At 55.3% G+C, this 21,695-nt stretch overlaps 1 protein-coding gene and 1 pseudogene across 2 annotated transcripts in view; both read left to right on the forward strand.

Annotated features, from left to right (window-relative positions):
- The window catches only part of Ssbp3 (single stranded DNA binding protein 3), a gene marked incomplete at its 5' end in the record, with an annotated part of 148,192 nt that overhangs the window by 124,662 nt on the left and 1,835 nt on the right, over positions 1 to 21,695 (forward strand). For both annotated transcript variants that reach the window (XM_005398528.2, XM_013521664.1), the window contains 10 exon segments: positions 3,220 to 3,286; positions 3,385 to 3,461; positions 10,055 to 10,119; positions 10,805 to 10,853; positions 11,386 to 11,421; positions 11,876 to 11,930; positions 13,201 to 13,271; positions 20,652 to 20,730; positions 20,985 to 21,013; positions 21,108 to 21,209. In XM_005398528.2, the coding sequence (XP_005398585.2) occupies positions 3,220 to 3,286; positions 3,385 to 3,461; positions 10,055 to 10,119; positions 10,805 to 10,853; positions 11,386 to 11,421; positions 11,876 to 11,930; positions 13,201 to 13,271; positions 20,652 to 20,730; positions 20,985 to 21,013; positions 21,108 to 21,209 (630 nt within the window).
- On the forward strand, positions 13,278 to 18,538 carry LOC102030162 (annotated as a pseudogene).

Raw genomic sequence — 21,695 nt, forward strand, 5'->3', positions numbered from 1 at the left:
GAGAAATGGCCCATAGGAATGCTTAGATCAGGATCCTGGCTGCAGTGGAGCAGGGCATTTGTGAGTTTTTAGGCAATGTCTGCCTGCTTCCCAGACCCAACTCAAAACAAGGCAGGATTTGTTCGTGTAATTAGGAAAGCAGTGTGCTTGCAAAGAGGGCTTTTCAGCCTGAGGTTGCAGGCCTTACTGTGCCCTGTGAGGTTGGCAGTTCTAGGTGGTCCAGGGAAATTGGTCCCCATGCCACCCTCCCTGTTCAGCCACTCCAGGGGCGGGAGGGGAGCCAGAGAGGTCAGGATGCATAGTCACCTCTCTTGAAGGAAGACAAAAGCAACACTTGGGAGATATCTTTTTGTGCCAAAATATTTTTAATAGTTCTTTCAGTGACTTTGCAAAAGCCTTTCAAAAATCCATCAGCAGCACTAGCACACCAAGGCCTTACCTCCTTCGGAAGTAGGAGTTTAGTCACCAACTAGGTTGGCATTGTCTGAGTGGCATTCTGTCCACGCTCTGCAAGGAAGCGCTGGGTGAGATGATTCAAGGGCTGCAGTGAGGACCTGGAGTGAAGAGGCCCCCGCCCTCGTTTCAATGTGAAACTATCAGGCTTCCGCTTTTATGTTTTGCCTCCCAGAATCCTTTATTTCCTGTTTTCTCTGACATGAACAGATTTGGATAAGAAGAATCAGAAAGCCAGCTTTTTGATCAAGGGCTCCTTTGGGGCTGGGGATGTGACTTAGTGGTGGAGCTCTTGCCTTGCATGCAGAAGGCCTTGGGTTCTATCCCCAGTTCCACTGTTGGACCCATCACAGATGAGAAACAGGCTCACGATGGGCTGGACGTGGGTGAGGCCTCAGCACCCAAGCCTGGGGTGCACTCCGCTACCCGCTGCCCAGCTACTCAATTCTCGAAGTTGGAAAATTGCTGCTCCCAGCTTCTGTTTTTCCCGTCACCAAGTGAACTCCTTTGCCGATGTACGCACAGGCCTGGGAATGGCCATCTTCCTGTCTGCTGGGGGTTGTCCTTGGCCCAAACCAGCCACCACCCCAGGGAGCCAGTGAATACTTGCTGCTGTCATGGTGGTCCTCCTCCCAGCAGTTAAGGGGAAGGGACAGGGAGAGTATTTCTCTGCAGCAGTTAAGCACAAGTAGGTCTGCAGCTTGTGTGACAAATAGTTTTCCCAGTCTCTCTGCAAGCTCTTTCGGAATTCCACACTGACTTTCCAGTTTCCCTGGAACTCCATACAGCTTTGTCTCCCAAAGGCAGACGTGTCCCCTTCACAGTATTGCCCCTGGGGTTCTGTGGAGAGCACCTCAGTTGGAGCCCCCCAAGTTACCTCTGTCCTCTCCTGCAACAGGTGGAAGAGCAGAGGCGAGGGACTTGCTTGGGCTCACGTGGCCCACTTCCTGTGCCATCTGGACTATAAGCAGGGCTTGGGGAATCAGAAGCTGATAGCCACTGACTTGGCCCCGGAGCCTTCAAGGCCAGGCTCCTTGCTAGGGGTTTGGGGCTGTGGGCAGAGTGCTCCTCTTTTCAAGCTAGGGTGGCTGCGGGTGGTGAAGAGTGGACTTCAGTCAGGTTTGAGAATGGAGGGACTAGAATCTGGATGGTCAGACGCCCTTTCGGTACCTCTTTGCAGAGCTCCCACTGGCGGACAGGTGAGTGGACCACAGGGGCAGCTGGCATTCATGCTCCCTATGCCTGGCTGCACAGAGCTGCAGGAGAGGTGGCCACCTGCCTGCGGGAGCCTGGGGGCCAGGCCCAGAGCACCTGTCCTCCGCAGCCGCATCTAGGAGCCCTTGTGTTTCCCGGCTGTGTTTGAGGACTTCAGTCTTCTCCATGCCAGACTGATCCTCCTTGGTCACGTAACACCTTCCTCCTTTACAGTGAAGGCCCAGACTGTCCCATCCCTATCTATCTCAGGGTCAACCCAGGGAGAGAAGTGCCTCTCCAGGTCTCTGGACGGCTCCCCTTCCCCCTGGAAGGCAGGGCACGTGGCAGATGGAGGGGAAGCCAGAGAACCAGTGTCAGTGTGACCACCGGCAGAGGGCGTGGCTGCCCAACCCCTGTAGCTGCTCTGTTGTGCTCGGTGGGGTATTCCTGAGCTGGGTACCTTGGGATTTGGAGGTCCCCCTTCCTTTCAGCTTCCTGAGCTCCCCCAATCCAACAGCTCAAAGGTGGCCTTCCTGAGGCCTCCTCAGAGCTGGGGCCTAGAGGCGGGGAGCAGGGAGAGAGCAGTAGGGGTAGCCGGGGCCCAGTGCTCAGGACAGTTCTAGGTACCTTGGGCAGGTGAGATGTGAGGGTCAAGGGGCCTCCTTGTATCCTTGCTGCCCCAGCCACACCCCTTCCTTTTTGAAGCCCAGAAAGCCGGGAGGGTTTATCCCCTGACTTCCCACAGCCTTGGTCCAAACCCACTTAGAGGTTGCTGTTGGGCCCAGGGCAGATGAGTTGCCTGCTCAGCTGGTCCCACCAGGCCATCAGGGCTGGCGGTGCTCAGGGGTGGTGCCCTGTCACCGGTGCCCTGCCCTTCAGGAGCACTGGGAGCCATGGCCAGCGGTCACCAAAAGTTTCTTCCACCTAAAAGAGGAGCTTATGTTTGGTTCCATGGCATGGAGTCCTAGAAGCTCACTTTGCTCACATTCTACAGTTTTTCAAATTGCAGCTGAAATAATCAGAAGTAAATTGCTTTGATAGGTTGTCACAGCATTTGTGTCCGGCGCTCCCCCAGGGCCACAGCACCCGGTCCCACCCTCTCAGCCACAGTCACACTGGCACCCGTAACCCTTGAGGAGGAGGCTTCTTTCAGCAACCCCCACTCTGCTGCCCGAGGCCGCCTCTTTTCCCCAGGGCTGGGAGGCTGGGGTGCTTGCTATGGCTCAGCTGATACATGGCCCAGGGTCCTTGGATACCCGGATCTCTGAACCTCTCAGGCCTCCTTGCCCTGCCCCCTTTAGAAGGCTGCCTTGGGGGTAGGGTTTTAGCAGCAGATCTCTCGGCCCCCAAGCTTTGAATGGAGACTTAAAATGTGCTACATCTCTGTAAAATGTGCTACATCTCTGTGAACCATAAGGGAGATGGGAGAGGCTGAACTGTAGCGCCAGGGTTCAGGACCTGAATGGTCCTCGACAGCTCGGTGGGGACCCAGCGGGGCAGGTAGATGCCTCTTCCCTCCAGCCACCAGCTCTAGAGTGCAGCTGCTCAGCCTGTGTCTCGCATCTCTTTCAGCCGCCAGGAGGAGTTCCTGGGACACAGCCATTGCTGCCCAATTCCATGGATCCCACACGACAGCAAGGTAGAGAGGACGGGGCAGGTGGCCTGGGGCCTCAGGAGGGCTCCTCCTTGCTCTGCTTCTGCCAGCCCACAGCTCCCATCCCTTCCTCTCTCATGCAGGCCACCCCAACATGGGAGGATCAATGCAGAGGATGAACCCTCCCCGAGGCATGGGGCCCATGGGTCCTGGCCCACAGGTAACCAGCCGTCTGTTCTGTCCCCCATCTCCCTAGCCATCTGTGTGCACCCGCCTCCTCTCCTCTTTCCAGTCTGTCTGTCTGCCGTGTCTGTGGATTGAGAGGAAGACCATGCCCAGGTCCGTGCTCCCCCAGGGCAGAAGGCAGCAGGCAGAGTTGAGGAGCCTGCTGGTTGGCAGAGAGCCCTCAGGGATGGGGTGTCCTAGTGTGTGGTTTGAGGAATTTGAAAGGCAGGAGGCCTGGTGCCCGAGCCGTGGGGTGGGGGGAGTGGGGGAGTTCCAGGAATCCCAAAGCCAGCTACCGTAAGTAGGGTTGACCTGAGATGGCTCCAGGCCCACAGTGTTGTGACCCAGAAATGGAGCAGCTGAGCACGGTTCTAATTTGTCTGTCCTTGGGCCCACTGAGGCCAGAGTCTCAGTTTCCTCCCCTGTTAAATAAGCAATGAGTTGGATCCATGGTCTCGAGTGAATGAGAGGAGGACAGGCTGCCAGGATACCGGGCTTCTTCATAGGCCAGGCTTCTGTGAGATAGTTCTTCTGACCAGACATCTGTGTTGTCAGAAAGAGCAATTCCAAAACCTCTGGAAGACATTGTCTCAGGAGCCTCGTGTACCCTGGATGGGCACAGCTGCACACCCCACTGGGAAGGACCGCCTTGGCAGGATGTGACCAGCCTTGCCTTTCTAGAAGCTTCTGCCGGTTGCCCCTGTCCCTCTTGAGTGCTAAGATATAGCTGTTTGCTGTGTTCCACCTCCTTAGGAATCCTCTGGACCTGCCTATCTAAGAGAAGCTAGAAAGCAGAGTCAGGAGAGGGGCTTCTCTTGGTGTGAGTGGGGTGGGGGTGGGGGTGGAGTCTTGGTACGGGTCTTTATTTCTTCTGCCTGCCAGCCGGCTGGCCCTGCCCCTCCTTGTGTGCGTGTTTATTTCACATCTGGGCCTCTCCATGGGTTCCCAGCATAGGAGGGTGGCAGTGCCCTCACCCCCTTCTGTAGGGAGCTGTCTGCCCTGCCTCAGCCTCAGCTCTAGTCCATTGCCTTCTCAGTCCATGCTGGTTGGAACACCTGTGGTGTTGACAGATTTTAGGGGGACCTGTGCTTTCTGGACCATATTCTTAAAAGGAAACAAGTGCACCTCGATGGCAGCTCTAGTGGTTTTGTTTTATTTTTCCTTGAGCCTCCAGGGTTCATGTTTACTCTTTTAAGCCATGGGATTGGCCCTGCCGTGCCTGGCTGCTGTCTCAAGCAGACTTCTGCAGGGCCGCCAGTGGGAGGGGACAGAAAGCGGGCGCCCTCTGTGGAGTCAGAAATGATTCTCCATCCCCTCAGCCCCAGTCCTGAGGCAGTCACTGATCCTTGCTGAGGAGTTCGCAGTGGGCTTGGATTTCCCAAACATCATGGGAGTTCTGAGTGATTCAGGAGGACGGACTCTGCAGAGGGAAATTTTAATTCCATCACCCTATGGCCGAGGACGTGCCTTGGGAGGTAAAATGGGAACTAGCACAGTACCTGCCTTGGGAGGTTGCAGAAAGGAGCGCAGTCAAGTTCTTGGTGTGATACCTTGAACTTGGAAGTCCCGCTTAGGAAGCAGCTTACCGTTTTCGACTTTGGGAACATAAAACTGGTGTCCAGGACTGTGGTTGTTTGGGTTTGGTGGTTGCTATTAGGTTCTTCTCCCCAACTCCCCTCTTTATTCCCTGGCAAAGCCACCAGCAATTTGTGGAGCCTGTAGTAAGATTGAGAGTGTAGAAACTGGACAAGGATGCTGGCATAGCGTCTGAGGGGAGAGTGTCCCGGAAGTGTAGGGCTTCCTCCTGGGGCTGGGGCTGCCTCATGTCACCCCAGCGTGTTCTTTTTAGTCTTTTTCCCTAAAGAGCAAGGGTTCTGGAGGCTGAGGTCATGCTAACTGGCCTCCTGTGCTGGGGCAGCTCTCCCAGCCTCGCTGAGCAGTGGGCCAGGGGTGGAGCTCTCCTGATCTCCAAGGGAGGGAGGTGCATCTTGAGGGGCAGAAATCATCTCTTCTCTATTGTATTTTACTGTATTAATATGGAGGCCCTAAAGTGTTTTGCCCATGTCTTCTGTATCCCTCTGGGGAGAGTGAGGTATCAGACTCACCAACCCATCCCTGGGAGTGAGAAGGCCTGGCCTTGGTGGAGCACTGGGCCCAGGCAAGGCTGGTGTATGGGATGGCTTGCAGGGTCTGGGGACAGCTGGGCAGTGGACATCTGGAGAGTGGAACGGGCAGACTGTCCCATTTCCCAGGCCTTTCTTCTCAGTCACCTGAGTATACTGCCCAGGCACTCACAGGGGAGAGGAGAGGGAAGGTTCATAACTTGGTACTGGGAAATCCAGTTCTGACCACAGCTCATCCCACTCAGACTCTTGTCCCTCATCCGCAAAGTAGGCAGCCAGGTGGTTCCCTGTGGGGCAGGGCGGGACAGTGTCTGTGCACACTCACCCTGTGTCCTGTGGGTCCTGTCTCCTTCCTTCGGGAACTAAGCTCCATCTTCTACCCCAGACTTGGCTGTTAGGGAGGGCAGCCAGCTCCTCTAGGCAGCCTGTGGTGGGCACAGTGTCACCCTGACACCAGAATGAAAGGTGGGCGCCACTGGTGTGTGAATCTCAGCAGGGAATTAGACTGCTTAGCTAGTGAACCTTCCAGAACTTTCTGAACAAAAACAGGTACAATGTGGTCGTGGGGCCACTTTATAGATTTCAAAACCAAGTAAAGTGACATTCAATTTTTTTGACCCTAAACTACTCCAGCAAACCAGCAGCCCAGGCATTACCCTATGTTTTGCCTTCAGGGACCCAGACCAATTTTGCTCTGGGTTTGTGAAATGGCCAGCGCCAGAAAGGATGCTGAATGTCTTCTTCCCTAGCTCTCTCTGACGTGTCACTGTCAGACAGTGACTTTTTGTCCAGGTGTTTTGAAAGTGGATTCTTTTTGGTACCGGGAATGGAACTCAGGAGGCAGGTGCTGTGCTGCTGAGCTGTATCCCCAGCCCTGTAGGTGAATTATTTTAGATGAGGCCGAAGCTACAAGACTCCTTTTAGATCTTGGTGGATAGTGGAAGACCCTATCAGGGACCTTTGGGTAGCAATTCCCAGAGCCATCATCCCCTTAGAGGTCTGGTACTTGGATTGGGACTTGTATTAGTCAACTTTTTAGTGCTGTGACAAAAAGACATGGCACCCAAAGGAGAAAATATTGGCTCCTGGATTCAGAGGGTTCAGTCTGTAGTGGGCCGGCTCCAAGGGAACAGTAGGGCATAAGGAAAATGCCCAACTCATGGCAGCCGGGAAGCAGAGCAAGGAAGAGCCAGCGAAAAGTGGAACAGGGGTCCGATACAGTCCCCAAGGTCACACCCATGGCCCATCCGGGCGCACCCAGAAGTGTGCTTTACTAATCCTTAGGTGGTGCTCAAGCCAACCAAGTTGACAGTCAAGAGTGACCGTCACAGAGCCAGAATCACGTTACCATCCTGGCTCATACAATGTTCAGGGACGTTCAGATGAAGGATAATGCACAATCTCCAGGGACAATCCTGTGCCACCCTTGGGCCCCTGCTGACCCAGGGCTAGTCTGAGTGCAGTCTCTGAGCAGAGGCCTTGGAAGGAGGTGGAGGATCGTCAGTGCTGGTGCAGAGCCCTTGGGTGTGATGAGGAGGAAGTGGGGCTCCCAGGAGCTGCCTAGAAACTTGCCGGACAGCACAGCCTCCCTGAAGACCAGCTGGCTCATCCTGTCCTGTGGTAAAGACAGCACCAGGCAGGCCACAGGAAGCATGGAGAAAAAGGCCCTCTGAGGCTGTCGCAGGGAACAGTGCTGTGTGACACCTTCTCATGTTACTGTGGAGCAGAGGCTGAGACTGAGAGAGTGAGGCCTGTGTTCTTGTAACCCTGGACCAGAGCCCCTGCCCAGGGTCTCAGCCACCTCAGACGACGTGAGCATGTGGACAGGGCAGACAGACTCCACGCGGGTGGTGGCCCCATCCTTGCTGTGCAATGCTGAGGCAGGCGAAGGAGAGTGTCTGGTTAGGAACCATGTCTTCCCCTCCAGCCGCGCCTGCTGCAGTTGGGAAAAAACTGGGAGGGCAGGAGCCCATTGTGCTGGGGGCTCGGAAACCATCTGCTGGGCCTGCAGCCCTTGTGTGGAAACCTGGTGTTTCTGATTAGAAAACTGACCCAAACCTGACTTCTGTTCAGCTTTCACACCCGACTCTGCAGGTGGCGCTGGCCAAGATTCTGACCTCTCTGGGCTTCCAGGTTGTCGTGTGTGAAGCAGAAGTGTGCATGACCCTTGGGGTCTGCATCTGCAGGAAAGCTCCCTGCAGGCCGGGGAGGGGCAGGAGCTGCAGGGCTGTTCCCCCTTCCCTACAGCCTCCCGTGCTGCGTGTCCAGCTGTCTCATCCTTCTAGGAGACCGTCCTCCCTGTTCTGAGCTCCCCTCGCCCTGACTACAGGCCTTTCCCCCGGCTTGGGGAGCAGCTGCTGCAGCTGCACGTCCAGAAGGTCTCATTGTCCCTGGAGCCCATGTCCAGCAGGCTGTGCTGTGCACAGTGGACAGGAGGAGGGTGCTGCCACATGGTGAGCTTCCTGTGCAGTGTGGACAGTGGCACATGGGTCTTAGAAAAGGCTTTTGAGGCCTACGCTCTGCAGTGCCACAGCCATGTTAAGGGCTGCTGTGTCTGTTCCACTGCCACCATCCCCGGTGTGTGTGCCTCCTGGGCTCATGACAGTCCTTGTGGGCCCTGGAAGGATGGGACCTCATGGGCTCTTTGTGCTCATTGTACAGACAGGGTAGTCAGTGAGCCAGAGCCAGGCTACAGGGCGTCGTCCCAGCTCAGCCACGTGTAGCTGGGCCCCAGGGCCGGCACTGTGCTTCAGCATCTCCGTTTTCAGTTTCTAAAGCTGGGGGACTACAGGAGTTGCTGGGACCATTAAGGATGAGTGATAGCAGCTGGCACAGCTGGCGTGAGGAAGCATTGTCTCTATTTGTGTAGTTTGCCAGAGCCACCAGCAAGTGCCCCAGCTGAGGCCAGCTCTCTATGTACTGACCTCAGGTTTCAGGCTCTGCTTCACCACTCTGGGCACCGAGCACCCGTCTCACTTGGGCCTGGCCCTGCAGCGCGGGCCCCAGGATAACTGCCGCTCATCTGAGAAAGCACAGGGGACAGGAGTCTTAGTGCGTGCTGGCTCCCAGCAAGATCAGTGGCTTCCTGTCCTTCCTCCCTGCAGGCCTGCCTGCTGCCAGCCCGCCTGGTGTTGCTCCCTGGTTGTCACTAGCCTGCCTGGGTGTTCTAGACCCCAGGCCTCTGTGGGTGAGCAGGTGGCCCCAAGACAGCAGTAGGACATGGGAGCCAGTTCCTGGAGAAAGACCCATCAGCCTCCAGCTTCAGCTCTGCTCCATCCCTCAGAGGGGTGGTGAAGAGCGCAGGTGCAGGGGCTGCTGGTCCAGGTTAAAGCCCAGCTCTGCCTATGCCTTAAGCAAACCTGCCTCCCACAGACCTTCACTCTCCCTTGTTGGTGAGATGGAAATAAGCCAGGCCTCATGGGGTTGTGGTATGGATCAAAGCAGAGACTGACCGGAAAGCGTGCTTGGGCTTGGTGAAGGGCAGCTGTGCTGGATCTTCCTTTGCTATTCAAATTCCATCACCACCTTTCCCTGACAGCTCAGTACTGGCTAACTGAGCCAGTCCATGCTGGCTGCAGTGCTTGTGCAGGCCTTGCGAAGGCCCTTGGCATCCAGCAGGAGAGGTGGGGGGTGGCCACGTGGCCGTGTCATGGTACAGGGTGGTGTGGGCAGTGCTGGGACAAGGGCCTGGGGCATTCTGGGAGCAACTTCATGGAGCAGTAACCCCGGGGAGCAGGTGGAGACAGGTCACGGGGGCGGTGCCTCTCGGGCTGAGCATTGGGAGGACAGGGAAGATCCCAAATGGGGATGGAGGCGAGGTGGTTACCTCTGTGAGGAGAACAGCACCCAGGAAGGGAGGTCCGGCACCGGGGTCGGGCGGGAGGTACCTCTTCCTCCCTGCCGCCTGCCCCAGTGAGTTATACTGAGCTATATGTGGGTCCCAGAAGTGTCTTGAGTGTGTGTAGTGGACTCCTCAGCCAAATGGTGATCTCTCAAGTAGAAGTGGAGTCCTTCCTGCTCTCCAGCACTGTGACATGTGGCCAGGATAGGGACCTGCCTGGGGCAGCTGGGTTCTGTCCATGCCACACAGCCGCTTCTGTGTTCAGGCTTGCTCTGTGCCGCCCCGCCGGTCTTCAGAGTTTAAGTGTCTGCTGTCACCTATCCGCTCCACGACCCGTCCCTCCCTCCCACGTGCCCCGGGCCTGTGGGGAAGGTGCAGGCTAGTAGCTTCTGAGACTATCACCCCAAAGCCCCGTAAAACACACTGACCATTGTGACTGTCCCTCTGTGCTAGCTTGTCATTGTGGTTCCCACCCCATGTTTTTTGACAGAATGTATTGTTTTTTCTCATCGGCTCCTTCACAGACTAACCCTTTCGCTTATGTTCTGTCTGTCTGTTTTCCTTCCCTCCTCTCTCCGGTTCCCCTTCTCCTTCTCATAGACTGACCCTTGGTTATCGTTGCAGAATTACGGCAGCGGCATGAGACCACCACCCAACTCCCTCGGCCCCGCCATGCCCGGGATTAACATGTAAGGCAAAAGGCCCTGGCCAGGCTCAGAGCCCGTGGCCCTCCCCGCCCTCTGCTGGCATCTGGCAGGCTCAAGCTAGGAGTCCATGCTGGGGCCTCTCTGGACCTCAGTCACCTTGGTGGCAGGATGAGGCTGTTGATGACCCTGAGGGTGGGAACCCAGGCTCCTCTAGGGCCAGTGAGCCTGGCGGCATTGTGGGCATGCTGCTGGGACTCGCTTGCCTGGTCTTCATGATAATCCAGGGAGGCACTTATCATCCCGTGTATGAGGTCACTGAGGAACAGAGAGGTCAGGTGACTTTCCCAGGTTCACACAGCCTTTCATTGGCTGAATAGAAATCTGAGCCCCTGTAGAGGTGGCAACTGTTCTTTAATGCTTAATGATTTTAACCTTTTTGGTATGTATGAGAATTGTGGACTGCCTTCCTAGGAAAACACACATTCGGAGGAATCTTATGCGTTTTGTAGATGATTTTGAAAACGTTATATATTTTACATAGAATTTTAAGGAGTCCATAGATCACCACCCTTGGAACAAGCCATTATTACGGCAGAGCCAGTTGGCCTCTGAGCCCCTAGGACCATGCACAGGGCGGCCTGTTCTGATGTCAGCCCTCTCTTCTACCCCTGCCGGCCCGCCCCTTAGATGAGCCACGCTTGTTCATTGTCTCGTCTCTCCCTCCCAGGGGCCCGGGAGCTGGCAGACCCTGGCCCAATCCCAACAGTGCTAACTCAGTGAGTATTTAGGCGGGGCAGGGTTTGCCAGGGAAGAGCTTCCGGGGGCAGGGTGACTCCTGTCTCCAGGGGATGTCAGGCAGGGAGCCTGCAGTGGGATTCTGCCCACCTGGGGTCAGTGACAGCTGCCCCTGGGGTCAGAAGGTGATGTTCGAGGAGGAGACCCCTGCCAGTCTCCTCTAGCAGGTCTGGCTCCCAGCATCCCCAAGGAGGAGGGGGCAAAAGGCGAAGCACTGCAGTGCAGCGCGCATGCCAGCCGGGGGGAGAGTGGAGCCTGCCCCCTCCTGCCCTGCCTTCTACCCCGGAGGTCTCCGGGCCGCAGCGCCAACCTCCCTATGCAGCCTGGGCGGGAGGAGACCAGCCTCGGAGGATCTGTGCTGGGTGTCGCTCCCACCCCAGCCCTCCTGGGGAGCTGTCTGGCACCGAGCACACTGGGACCTGAGGCTTTTCTGGGAAGAGGGGTTGCTAAGCAAAGGGGTACCACCTGCTAGGGAGGTGACTCCGACGTGCAGCTCCCACATCTCCTTTCCAGATTCCATACTCCTCCTCATCGCCTGGCACCTACGTGGTAAGCATTGGGCCTGGGGTGCTGGTTTTCCACGTGTGACCGGCTGCACGTGGAGAACTGCTTGGGGTCCCTGCCTGTCCCTGGCAGACATGTTCTGGGCACAGGTTCCAAACTGTGACTTGCAGTCAGTGTAGACCTGGGGGGTCCAGAAATCTCCAGACAAGACCTGGGAGGGGGCTCCCGGAGAACCACCCAGAAGGCTGTGTGGCACCCCCTAGGCCTCTGCTATCACCACTGGGTGTGCCGATGAGCTGCCTCTTAACTTGAGGAGCAGGAGGGGGACCCCGAGCCCAGCCCCTTGGCCAGGCTCACAACCCTCTGTGAGGGCCTGGAGTTCAGTGGGAGGAATGCGCCTGGGCGGGGCAGTGATCACTGCTTGCCGGGAGGGGGTGTGGTGGCCTCTCCTCATACCTGGTACCACCCTGAATGACTGATGCCAGCTTCTGCCTCTCAGGGACCCCCCGGAGGTGGCGGCCCTCCAGGAACACCCATCATGCCTAGTCCTGCAGGTAAGAGGGTTGGGGGACAAGAGGCCTCCAATGGGCAGCAGTTGCTAGGGAGCCCTGGAGGGAGGGTGCAGAGCCGGGCTTAGCAGCCACTCCTTCCTGAGCAGCATATTCCCTGTAGGCATTGAGACGTCAGGACATTTAGGGGCTATAGGCCCTTGATGCCAGCGACCCACTGTGTGGCTTCGGACGGGTCACATTTCTTCTGGGTCTCAGACACTGCAAGGCTGAGCGGAGAGATCGGGGAACAGGGCTCCTCACTGCCCTTTGCTCTCCTTGTTAGGGAGAACCCTGTCCAGGGTGGGCATTGCCTGACAACACAAGATGGTCTTTGGTGCCCTATTTATTGTAAGCCGTGATCCCTCTTGAGTGTCCAGAGCTCTGGGCTTCTACACCTCTTCAGGAGATCCCTTGTCCCATTTTCTTTACTCAGAAGAGTGCATGTGCCTGCACCCGTGGGCATGTGCACACACTCACGCAGCGTCACACTTCTGTGTCTTTCCCAGCTAAGAATAGCACGCCCGCCAGCCAGAAGGGATTCAGCACAGCCCTTGCCCATCCCAAAAATAAAAAGTGAGAGGCAGTCAGGATTTCTGCCTGAGAAATCCAGGGCCTGCTCCTGTGGAAGCATATCAGCCGATTTCCTAGGGAGGCTTCACTGGCGAAGTGGGGAGCCAGAGGGGACCCTCCCCCTCAGTTCCTCTCACGGGGAAGCTGCTCTGCCGTGGGTAGAGCTGGCGGCCGAGATAGGGCCCTGCTCCGGCTTGCTCCTCCACTGCTGCATTTTGATGAGCTGCATGACCTACATTCAGACTGGGTCATGGTAACCCGCTCCGCATGTTAATGTGTCTCTGTCCCTGTCCTTGCCTCTTCCTTCTGCCCCTCAGCCTGGCAGGCCGGTCCCTGGGCAATTCTCGGCATTTCTCTCTCCCCCGTGGCGGTTTGGGAAGCCCAGGTGGTGACCTCGCCGCCCCTGCACCGTCCCAGGCAGTGGGGAGACAAGAAGAGAATCTGTAACCCCCGTGCTGCATCCATGCTGCTGTCTACACACCCTGAAATGCTTCATGGTGTGGTTGAGTGGTTTTCACAGTTGAATTTTCTGTGATTAAAAACTTTGTGAATCTTCATTAAATACAAATTAGCCAGAAAATGGTGGTACTTAGATGAAATTTTAGGTGATAAAATACAAAAGAATGAGTTCAAGTGCCACGAGTTTGTTTTAATTAAGAAATGAATTAATCACCTCGACTTGCGGGTTTCCTCTGTTCTACAGATTCAACAAATTCCAGTGACAACATCTACACAATGATTAATCCGGTGCCGCCCGGAGGCAGCCGGTCCAACGTAAGTCTGCTTTCTAGTAATTTACATATCAGATCCCATAACAAATCATAATTAACTTCATCAGCTGAGGGGAAAGCAAGTTTAATTGATTTCAGCCATTTGTTACCAAAGATGAATAAAATAAACTGTCAGAAAAGTGATTAACTCTTGGGCAACCCATTGCCAGTTCCATGGTTGGCGGGGTGGCGGAGGAGAAGGGGCCTGAGGCCGATGGCTTCGCCGACCTGGTCCTGTCCCCCTGGTCTCCAGGCTGTGTCCTTGTGCGTGGAGCGAAGGGTAGAGACCGCGGCAGGAGTGTCTGGGCCCCACTTACCCGGCATTGCTGCCAGGGGGTCTGGGACTCCTGAGCCCAGCAGCTCCGTCTCTCCCCAGGCCACGTTATTCCCTTCTTCCTCCAGACCAGCCTTCGAATCACCTTGCAGTGTGAAGCCTCACCCCTCCTGCCTGTCCCCTGAGCCCATGGGGCAGGCTGGCCGTGTGGTCGCGCCGCCTCCCTTGCGGGCTGGGAGTTCCTCCAGCACTGAGCCCGTCTGCTGTCTGCAGATGCTGTGTGCGTGCTCATCTCCCTCGCCCTCCTGTGTGCTGTGCAGCCTTGGCCCAGGAGCTGCAGAGCCACCCAGGCACTGTCTGTGGCCTGGGTCATGGCAGGAGGCCCTTTGGGGTGCACTGTTTGGCCTTGTTGACCCAGTTCCTGAGATGAAACCCAAGTCACACCATGTGTTGGGGTGGAATGTGGCTGCCTGGGCCAGTGCCCGCACACCCCCTCGGCAGCCCTCCGTGGCACTCCCTCTAGCCTGTGGATGTTACCAGGTTCTCATGGCTAGGGAGTGCTCCGACACTTTCTGTTCCACACCTTTCTCCTGGGCACCTAGCGCTTCCCCCTGCCCCAGCCTCATCAACCCCTCCTGACTGGGATTGTAGCACTAAAAGCTCTGCATCTGGAGGATTCTCAGGACATAAAATGTCCTGGGTGTTGGCAGTAGATGGAGAATGTTGAATAGAAAAGCGTAAGACCCATACAAAGGCCCGAAAGAAAACAACACTGGTTTTTATATTGTTTGGAGTTTTGTTTTTTTGTGCAGTCTGGCCTGAAACTCACATGCTGTTTTCAGTGCCAGATTATCTGCCTCCCATGGTCACTGTGCTCTGTACCTGCCCTGAGCATGGATGCTGGCATTCTGGCCTTGTACAGCGGCCTGAGGACCACTGTTCAGGGTGCCACAGTCACGGGCATCGTAAGAGTCCCCTCTGCCTGCTGCAGACTCTCACATGCACTTTGTGTTGAGACAGTGGTGGTTTCATTGTTAGCATTGTGAGTATCGTGACCGCATTTCTGTGAGCTCAGATCATGAAAAAAAGACACAAACTAGAGGCGACGTTGTCCATGCCAGCATGACCCAACATCGCTGGAAAAGAAAACCAAGTGGCTGTGTTATTTCAGTGACATCCGGAAGAACACACACAACTGGATTAGAGCAGAAGAGAACCCAAACAAAGCAGAGAGCGGAGGAGAATTTGGGATTGGGCATGGCCACGCAGGAGATGGGGAAGGACACACAGGCACGTCGTTCTGACTCTTGAGAGACTTGAGAGACTTCGGTGCTTAGTCAGAAATAGCTGCTGGATTGGCTTGGGCACACTCTGGAACGAGCCCTGGTACTGTCTCACTCCTGATTGTGCTGTGAACCAAGAAGGTTGCATTTCCTGATTCAGAGGTGACATGGGAAGTCCTGTGTGTGCACGAAAGAGAGGGGAGTTTTGATAGCAGATGTGTTGGCCCTGGGAGGAGCAGATCTGTCTCCTCTCACCAGCAGTACAGCAAGGATGCCCCAGAGCATGACCAGGAGTGTGTGGCAGGCAGTGGAGAGGCTCAGCTCGAGCACATGCCTAGCATGTCTGAGATGCTGCGTTTAGTCCCCAGGACTGCAGGACAAAAAACCCCAAGTTCCTGCTAGGTCTTAGCATGGTGATTTAAAAACTGGAGTTTTAAATAGTATGTATATCCATGAAGATTTTACCGAAACCGCAGGGAAAGATTATTGTTCTCTTCCCAGACACAAACTAGGCATTGCTCATTTATCTGCATGTTCGGCAGAATGCACAGTTAGTTTTGGCAAGTTTCGTTTAGCCTACAAGCATCTTACTATTAGGAATGAAAATATCTTACCTGCTAAAGTTCCTGTACACCTTACGTGTTCCTCTGTTTGTAGCACATGATTATATTCATTGTGGGCAAAAAATTAATTCTTTTTACTTCCCCTTTTCCGTTTCCTGTCCTCCTCTCTTGGTCCCTTTGGGTCACTTTTCAATGTCCTCCTCAAAGCTGCAGAAGAACTTAGAAATGGAAAATGTTTCCCACATGCCCACTGGTGACTGCCATTGCTGCTGCCGTAGAAAAGGTGTTCAACCTGTGTGCCCGCTGAAAAGTCTGTATTTATTAAAGTGGGAGCCAAGAAGGGTTCAGTGACCCTCTCTGCTGTGGAAGCAGGTGTGAGGATGGAGATGGAGTTGCGGGGAGAGAGAGGTGTGCCTGCTCCTCCAGGTTTCTGTGCTCCCAAGAGAGGCCTCCAGGAGCTACCTGAGTTGTTCGCCACATGGAGATTACAGCAGAACCTCACGCTGCAGAAAGAATGACCCGTTTTTTGAGAATGAGACTGCTTGAGAACTCAAAAAGCAGCATGAGAAAGGGCAGCCAAGTTAGCAGGACTTCTTCAGTTTTTTTTTTTATTAAAACGTAACTTACTTGGACTCTATCTTGGATCTCCCAAGTTCTTTACCTCTGTGCTTTGAAACCATTCTTCCTGAGAAACAGAAGTTTCACCTGCAGTGATCTGCACTTCATAGTGTGTGCAGACATTGGGCATGGTAGCAGGGTGGGTCCATCTGAAGACTCGTAGCTACAGAGGCCCTGACTGGTGTGCAGTCCAAAGGTAGCCTAGACCTGCGGTGTAGGTCGAGAAGCTTCAACATACGAGCAGTCACAGTAGGAAAAGCAGCCGAGCCAGAACTTGCTACTGTGTCATGGGCCAGAAAGAACAGGTGAATGACTATATCCAAGGATGGAAGCAACAGGTGTTACAGTTTGCTATAGTTTACTGGTGTCATTTATTTAACTAGTCCTTCTACTAATTGCGGCTGTTAACGTGTCTTGCTGTTACTTTGTTCAAATAATAGCATTTATGGGGCTGGGGATTTGGCTCAGCGGCACAGCACCTACCTGGCAAGCGCAAGGTTGTGAGTTCGATTCCCGGTACTGGAAAAAAACAAAACAAAACAAAAAAATCAAATACTAGCATTTATGTAGCAGAAGTAAACAACACAATAAATAAACGTGCTGGCACAACTGGATATCCCCATGCAGGCATGAGATCAGACTGTTGACACAAGTGCACAAAAACGAGCTCAAGGTGGATCATAGACCGACACGTCAGGGCTAGCACTATAAAGCACCTAAAATGTAGAGGGCGATCTTCATGACCCTGGTGAAGCAAAGCCACCTTAGAACTAACACCAAAAGCACAAATAACACAAGAAGAAAGTGGACAAGTGGGAGGTTTTATGCATCAAAGGATACAAACAAGAAAGGTAAAAAGAGATGGGTGCTGTCCAGAAGCAGCTACCTGGCTCCTTCTATGTTGAGCCTGCCTATCTTTACCCCAGCCTCCTCCGTGGCCATGCAGGTGACCCAGAAGTCCTACAAGGTGTCCATCTCTGGCCCCTGGGCCTTCAGGAGCTTCTCTTACCCCAGCAGGCCGGGTTCCCACATCAGCCACTCCAGCTTCTCCCAAATGGGCAGCAGCAGCAGTAGTTTCCGGGGTGGCCTGGGGCTGGGCAGCTGGGCGTGGTGTGGGGAGCATCCCAGCCATCCAGGTGAACCAGAGCCTACTGAACACCGTGAACCTGGACATGGACCCCAGTATCTAGGCAGTGCACATTCAGGAGAAGGAGCAGATCAAGAACCTCAACAACAAGTTCACCTCCTTCATCAACAAGGTGCGGTTCCTGGAGCCACAAGGTGGAGACCAAGTGGAGCCTCCTGCAGCAGCAGCAGCTGTCCTGAAGCAATGTGGACGACACGTTTAAAAGCTACATCCACCTCCACAGAGGTTGGAAGCTGCAGCTGGAGGCGGAGCTTGCAGCGTGCAGGGGCTGGTGCAGGACTTAGTAATAAGTACGAAGATGAGACCAACAGGCACACACCGGGGGGCGGTGGGGGGAGTGATGTTGTCCTCACAGGAAGGTTGGGGAAGAAGCTTACATGAACAAGGTGGAACTTGAGGCTCACCTGGAAGAGCTGAGTGACGAGGTCGTCTTCCGCAGGCAGCTGTGTGAAGGGGAGACCTGTGAGCTGCAGTTTCAGATCTCACACACATTTGTGGTGCCGTCCAAGGACGACAGCCACTGCTTGGACCTGGACGGTACCATCACTGGGGTAAAGGCCCAGTACGAGCAGATTGCCAGCCCCCTCAGCTGAGGCTGAGAGCATGTACCAGATCGCATGTGAGGAGTTGCAGGGTCTGGCTGGAAGCACAGGGATGACCTCTGAGCCAAACGAACTCCTAGATCTCTGAGGTGAACTGCAGCATTGGCTGCCTCCAGGAGGAGATTGAGGTCCTCAAAGGCCAGAGGTCGTCCCTGGAGGCTGCCATCGTCAATGCTGAGCTGGCCATTAAGGACGCCGGGCAGGCCCAGCTGGAGGCCGCCCTGCAGAGGGCTACACAAGCAGCCGCCTTGTGAGCCTGGGAACATCAAGCCGGCACTGCACGTTGAGATCACCACCTACCTCGAGCTGCAGGAGAGTCGGGGGCACAGGTTGAAGGCCCAGGTGCAGAGCAGAGCGCCCACACAGAGACCTCCGGTGGCTGCGCACGGGTGGTGAGCGCACCAAGTCTGCGAGGTTGAGACCCAAGATGGGAGCTGGTATCTGAGAGCTCTGATGTCCTGCCCAAGGGAACAGCCACAGCAGCCTCTCCCAGCCCATAGCCCTCCCGCGGCTTCCCAGAGCCTGCGGAGACAGCTGTACACAGGAGCATTGGGAACAAGAGACCCGCCTGAGGCTTAGCCCTGGTCCTCAGCCAACCCTTGGGGGTGGGGAATCTACTGCCTGGGGTACCCCTTCTTGCCCATGCCCTCCACCAAAAACCAGTTTGTCTTTCCCAAGATAAAGCCTCAGCTGGTTCTGCCACCTGAAAAAAAGAGATCGGTGGCACACATCTGTAGTCCCAGCTACTTGCTGTGGTGGCTGAAGCAGGAGGATCTCTTTGAGTCCAAGAGTTTGAGACCAGCTGAGGCAACATAGCAAGACCCTGTCTCAAAAGAAAAAGAAAAAGTTGAGCAGACAACCCGTGGGATGGAAAAATACTTGTAAGTTATGTATCTGTGAAGGGATTTGAACTCAAAATATATAGAAAACTCAAGGATAAAGACCCATTAAAAATGGGACAAGCATCTGAACAGACTTCTCTCTCGAGATACACAAATAGCAAGCTCATGAAAGGGTGCTGTTACTGTCAGTCATCGGGCATGCAGATGAAACACACTCAGCCACGGCGTCACACCACCTGGATGGCTGTAGTCAGAAAGACAGATCTGACTGGTGGGAGGATGTGGAGAGATCGGAGCCCTCACACTGTGCTAGTGGGGTTGTCAGAATGCGGCTGCTGGGGAAGAGAGTTGGGCGCCCCGAGGTCAAGCATGGAGCCCCATGTGAGCCAGCACTTGCACTGCTGGGCATCTTGCAGAAAGAAGCAAGTGTTTGCCACAGAGCAACTTGCATGGTGGCGTTCACAGTAGCCCAAAGTGCCAACCAGCAGACTGTACCGTCCCCTGGCAACTGGGTAGGTCGAATGTGCTAAGTCCATACTGCGGACGTATGTGTCCATAGGAAGAAATAAAATAACAGATTCCTGTGTGGCAAGGATGGATCTTAGAAACTTGCGGAGTAAAGAGTCAGCCAAAAGGTCTCACAGTTTCCTTTATATCCAGTGTCCAGAATAAACAGATTCACAGAGACAGGAAGTAGGTAAATGGTTCCTTAAGATTGGGGTTGGAGGGGAGCTGGGGAATAACTGCTAATGGCACAAAATTTCTTTCTGGGGTGATGGAAATGTTCTAAAATTGATTGTGGTGATGGTATGCACAGCTCCATAAATATACTAAAAACCACTGAAGTGTATGCTTTAAATGGGTCGACTGTATGGTGTGAGTTATATCTCATTACCACTGTTAATACACAATAATTTCAAGTACATGAAAGCATAATTTATATGCTTAAAATAATGATGTGTGTTTATGTTTAGCGTGTCTAGATGTGCAGGTTATGTTGGTGTGTGCCATGGTTTTGTTCTGTGGTCCAGCTGACTGTGTCAGGGATCCGCTTCCTAAAGGTGATCATGCTCGACCACGCATGGCTTGGGTTTGTCGCCTGATGACCCAGTGCGCATCAAAGCCTGAGGTGGTCGGGTGCTGCCACCAACTCGTGCAGGTGCGAAGTGGCCCTGCAGAGGCCTCGCCTTACAGTCCAGCTGGCCCTGCTCCCTCCGTGCCATTATGTACTCTCTGTTCCATGCTGCCACCTGTACACAGCCTTCTGCAGGACCCTGCGGGTGCCTGCCCTGCCTGCCCATCTCTCCCCAGTCATGCTGACACTCCATTCCCCATCCACGTAGCCTAGCACCTCTGCCTTCTGTCCCGTGGGGCAGTTGAGTATGGGGGCTGAGGTGCAGATGTGATGGCTGTGTGTCCTTAGAGTGTAGCCTAGGCCAGGTGCCCAGCAGTCCTCCACCCAGCAGGTCCCACCTCCAGGGGCAGCACGGGCCTCAGCTCTCGCGAGTGGGCCTGCCGTCCCTGCCCAGCCTCAAGAATGGCAGTGTGGGATAGGCCCTCTGCAGCCTCTGGTCGGTGCTGCCTTTCTGAGATGGGCTTGGTAGTTCTGGGGAGGGGCATAGGGCAGGTTTCCTGTCTGAGCCCAGTTCTGCCTCACCCCCTAGCCTGGACCCCAGCCCCCCACTCTGCTTCCTGCTGCCCCTAGGCTGATTGTTCCAGTACCTGCTTGTGTGCCGCTGTGGCGGGTAAGCCAGGCACTTGGCCCAGGGATGGGGGTCCAGGAGGCGCCGGTTGAGAGTCTCGGTAGTGTGGGAGGCTGAGCGCCAGTCCCTTTGCCTCTCTGGGCCGGGTACCTTAGGCAGTCCAGGACTGAGCACCGGGGCCCTGCTCCCCTGGGGCTGAGGTGAGGAGCCTGTTCCCATCTCCCAGGCACCTAGTGCCTGCCAGAACAGAGGCACCTGAGGCAGGGCGCAGTGCCCAGGCCCTCAGAGGTGATGGCCTGGCTTTGACCAATTCGCTGTGCCCTCTGATCCACACTGTGTGCTCTTTCCTCAGTTCCCGATGGGTCCTGGCTCGGACGGCCCCATGGGAGGCATGGGCGGCATGGAGCCACACCACATGAATGGATCCTTAGGTAAGGTGGCCCCATCCTGCCTGGAAGCCTTCTCTGTCCCCAGCTCTTGCCTGGGTTTTGGCCTTGGTCAAACACATGGCAAGGTCCTGAGAAAAGAGGATGCCCAGCTAGGAAGCACCCTACAGAGTGTGGGATTGGGGGGAAGGGCTTGGGCCCTCCAGTGAGCCTAGGGAAAAGGGGGTCCTCCTCAGGTGCTAGAGATCCCTTGGGGAGCAGTGAGCAGGAAACTGAACAGGATTCTTCTTTCCTTCCAGGATCAGGCGACATAGATGGACTTCCAAAAGTGAGTGCACACACTGTGTCTACTCCTGGCAGTGCCCCTCTGCAGGGCAGCCTGTTGGGGACCCAGAGACTCACCCCCTCTTTTCTCTCCACAGAATTCTCCTAACAACATAAGTGGCATTAGCAATCCTCCAGGCACCCCTCGGGACGACAGCGAGCTCGGAGGGAACTTCCTCCACTCCTTTCAGAACGACAACGTAAGCTCCGCCAGCCCTCGTGCTCTTCGCCCCCGGGTCCTCCTCCTCTCCAGGGCCCAGGACCTCTGCCCAGCATGCCGGGTGGCCTGGCAGCTGTGCTGTAGGCTTTTCACCCTGGTAGTTTTTCCACACGTAGCACAGAGCCCTGGCCCCTCCCTCCAAGTCTGCCTTGTGGCAGCGTGTCTGGACACCCTGGCTGGATGCCCTGGGCTGAGAGGAGCACCATGGCCCTGGGAGGGAGGCTCACACCACCAGGGATTCCGGCCAGCTCCCCGTGCTGGGCGCTGTCTGCTTTTCCATCTGCTTTTCTGCAGTGGGCTCCTGTGTATACTCCTTTGAAGCAAGTGGCCTTTAAGAGCCCAGGTCCCTGCAGTCCCAGTTTGCAGAAGGATTGATTTAGAAGGGGATGGGCTGCGAAGCCACAGGGGCTGCCATCGCTCCGGCTGGTCCCCTTGAGCTTCCATCTCCTTGTCTGTACCCTGGCCC

This window comes from Chinchilla lanigera, unplaced genomic scaffold, assembly GCF_000276665.1.
Source record: "Chinchilla lanigera isolate Chin_1 unplaced genomic scaffold, ChiLan1.0 scaffold00063, whole genome shotgun sequence".
NCBI classification, from domain to species: domain Eukaryota; kingdom Metazoa; phylum Chordata; class Mammalia; order Rodentia; family Chinchillidae; genus Chinchilla; species Chinchilla lanigera.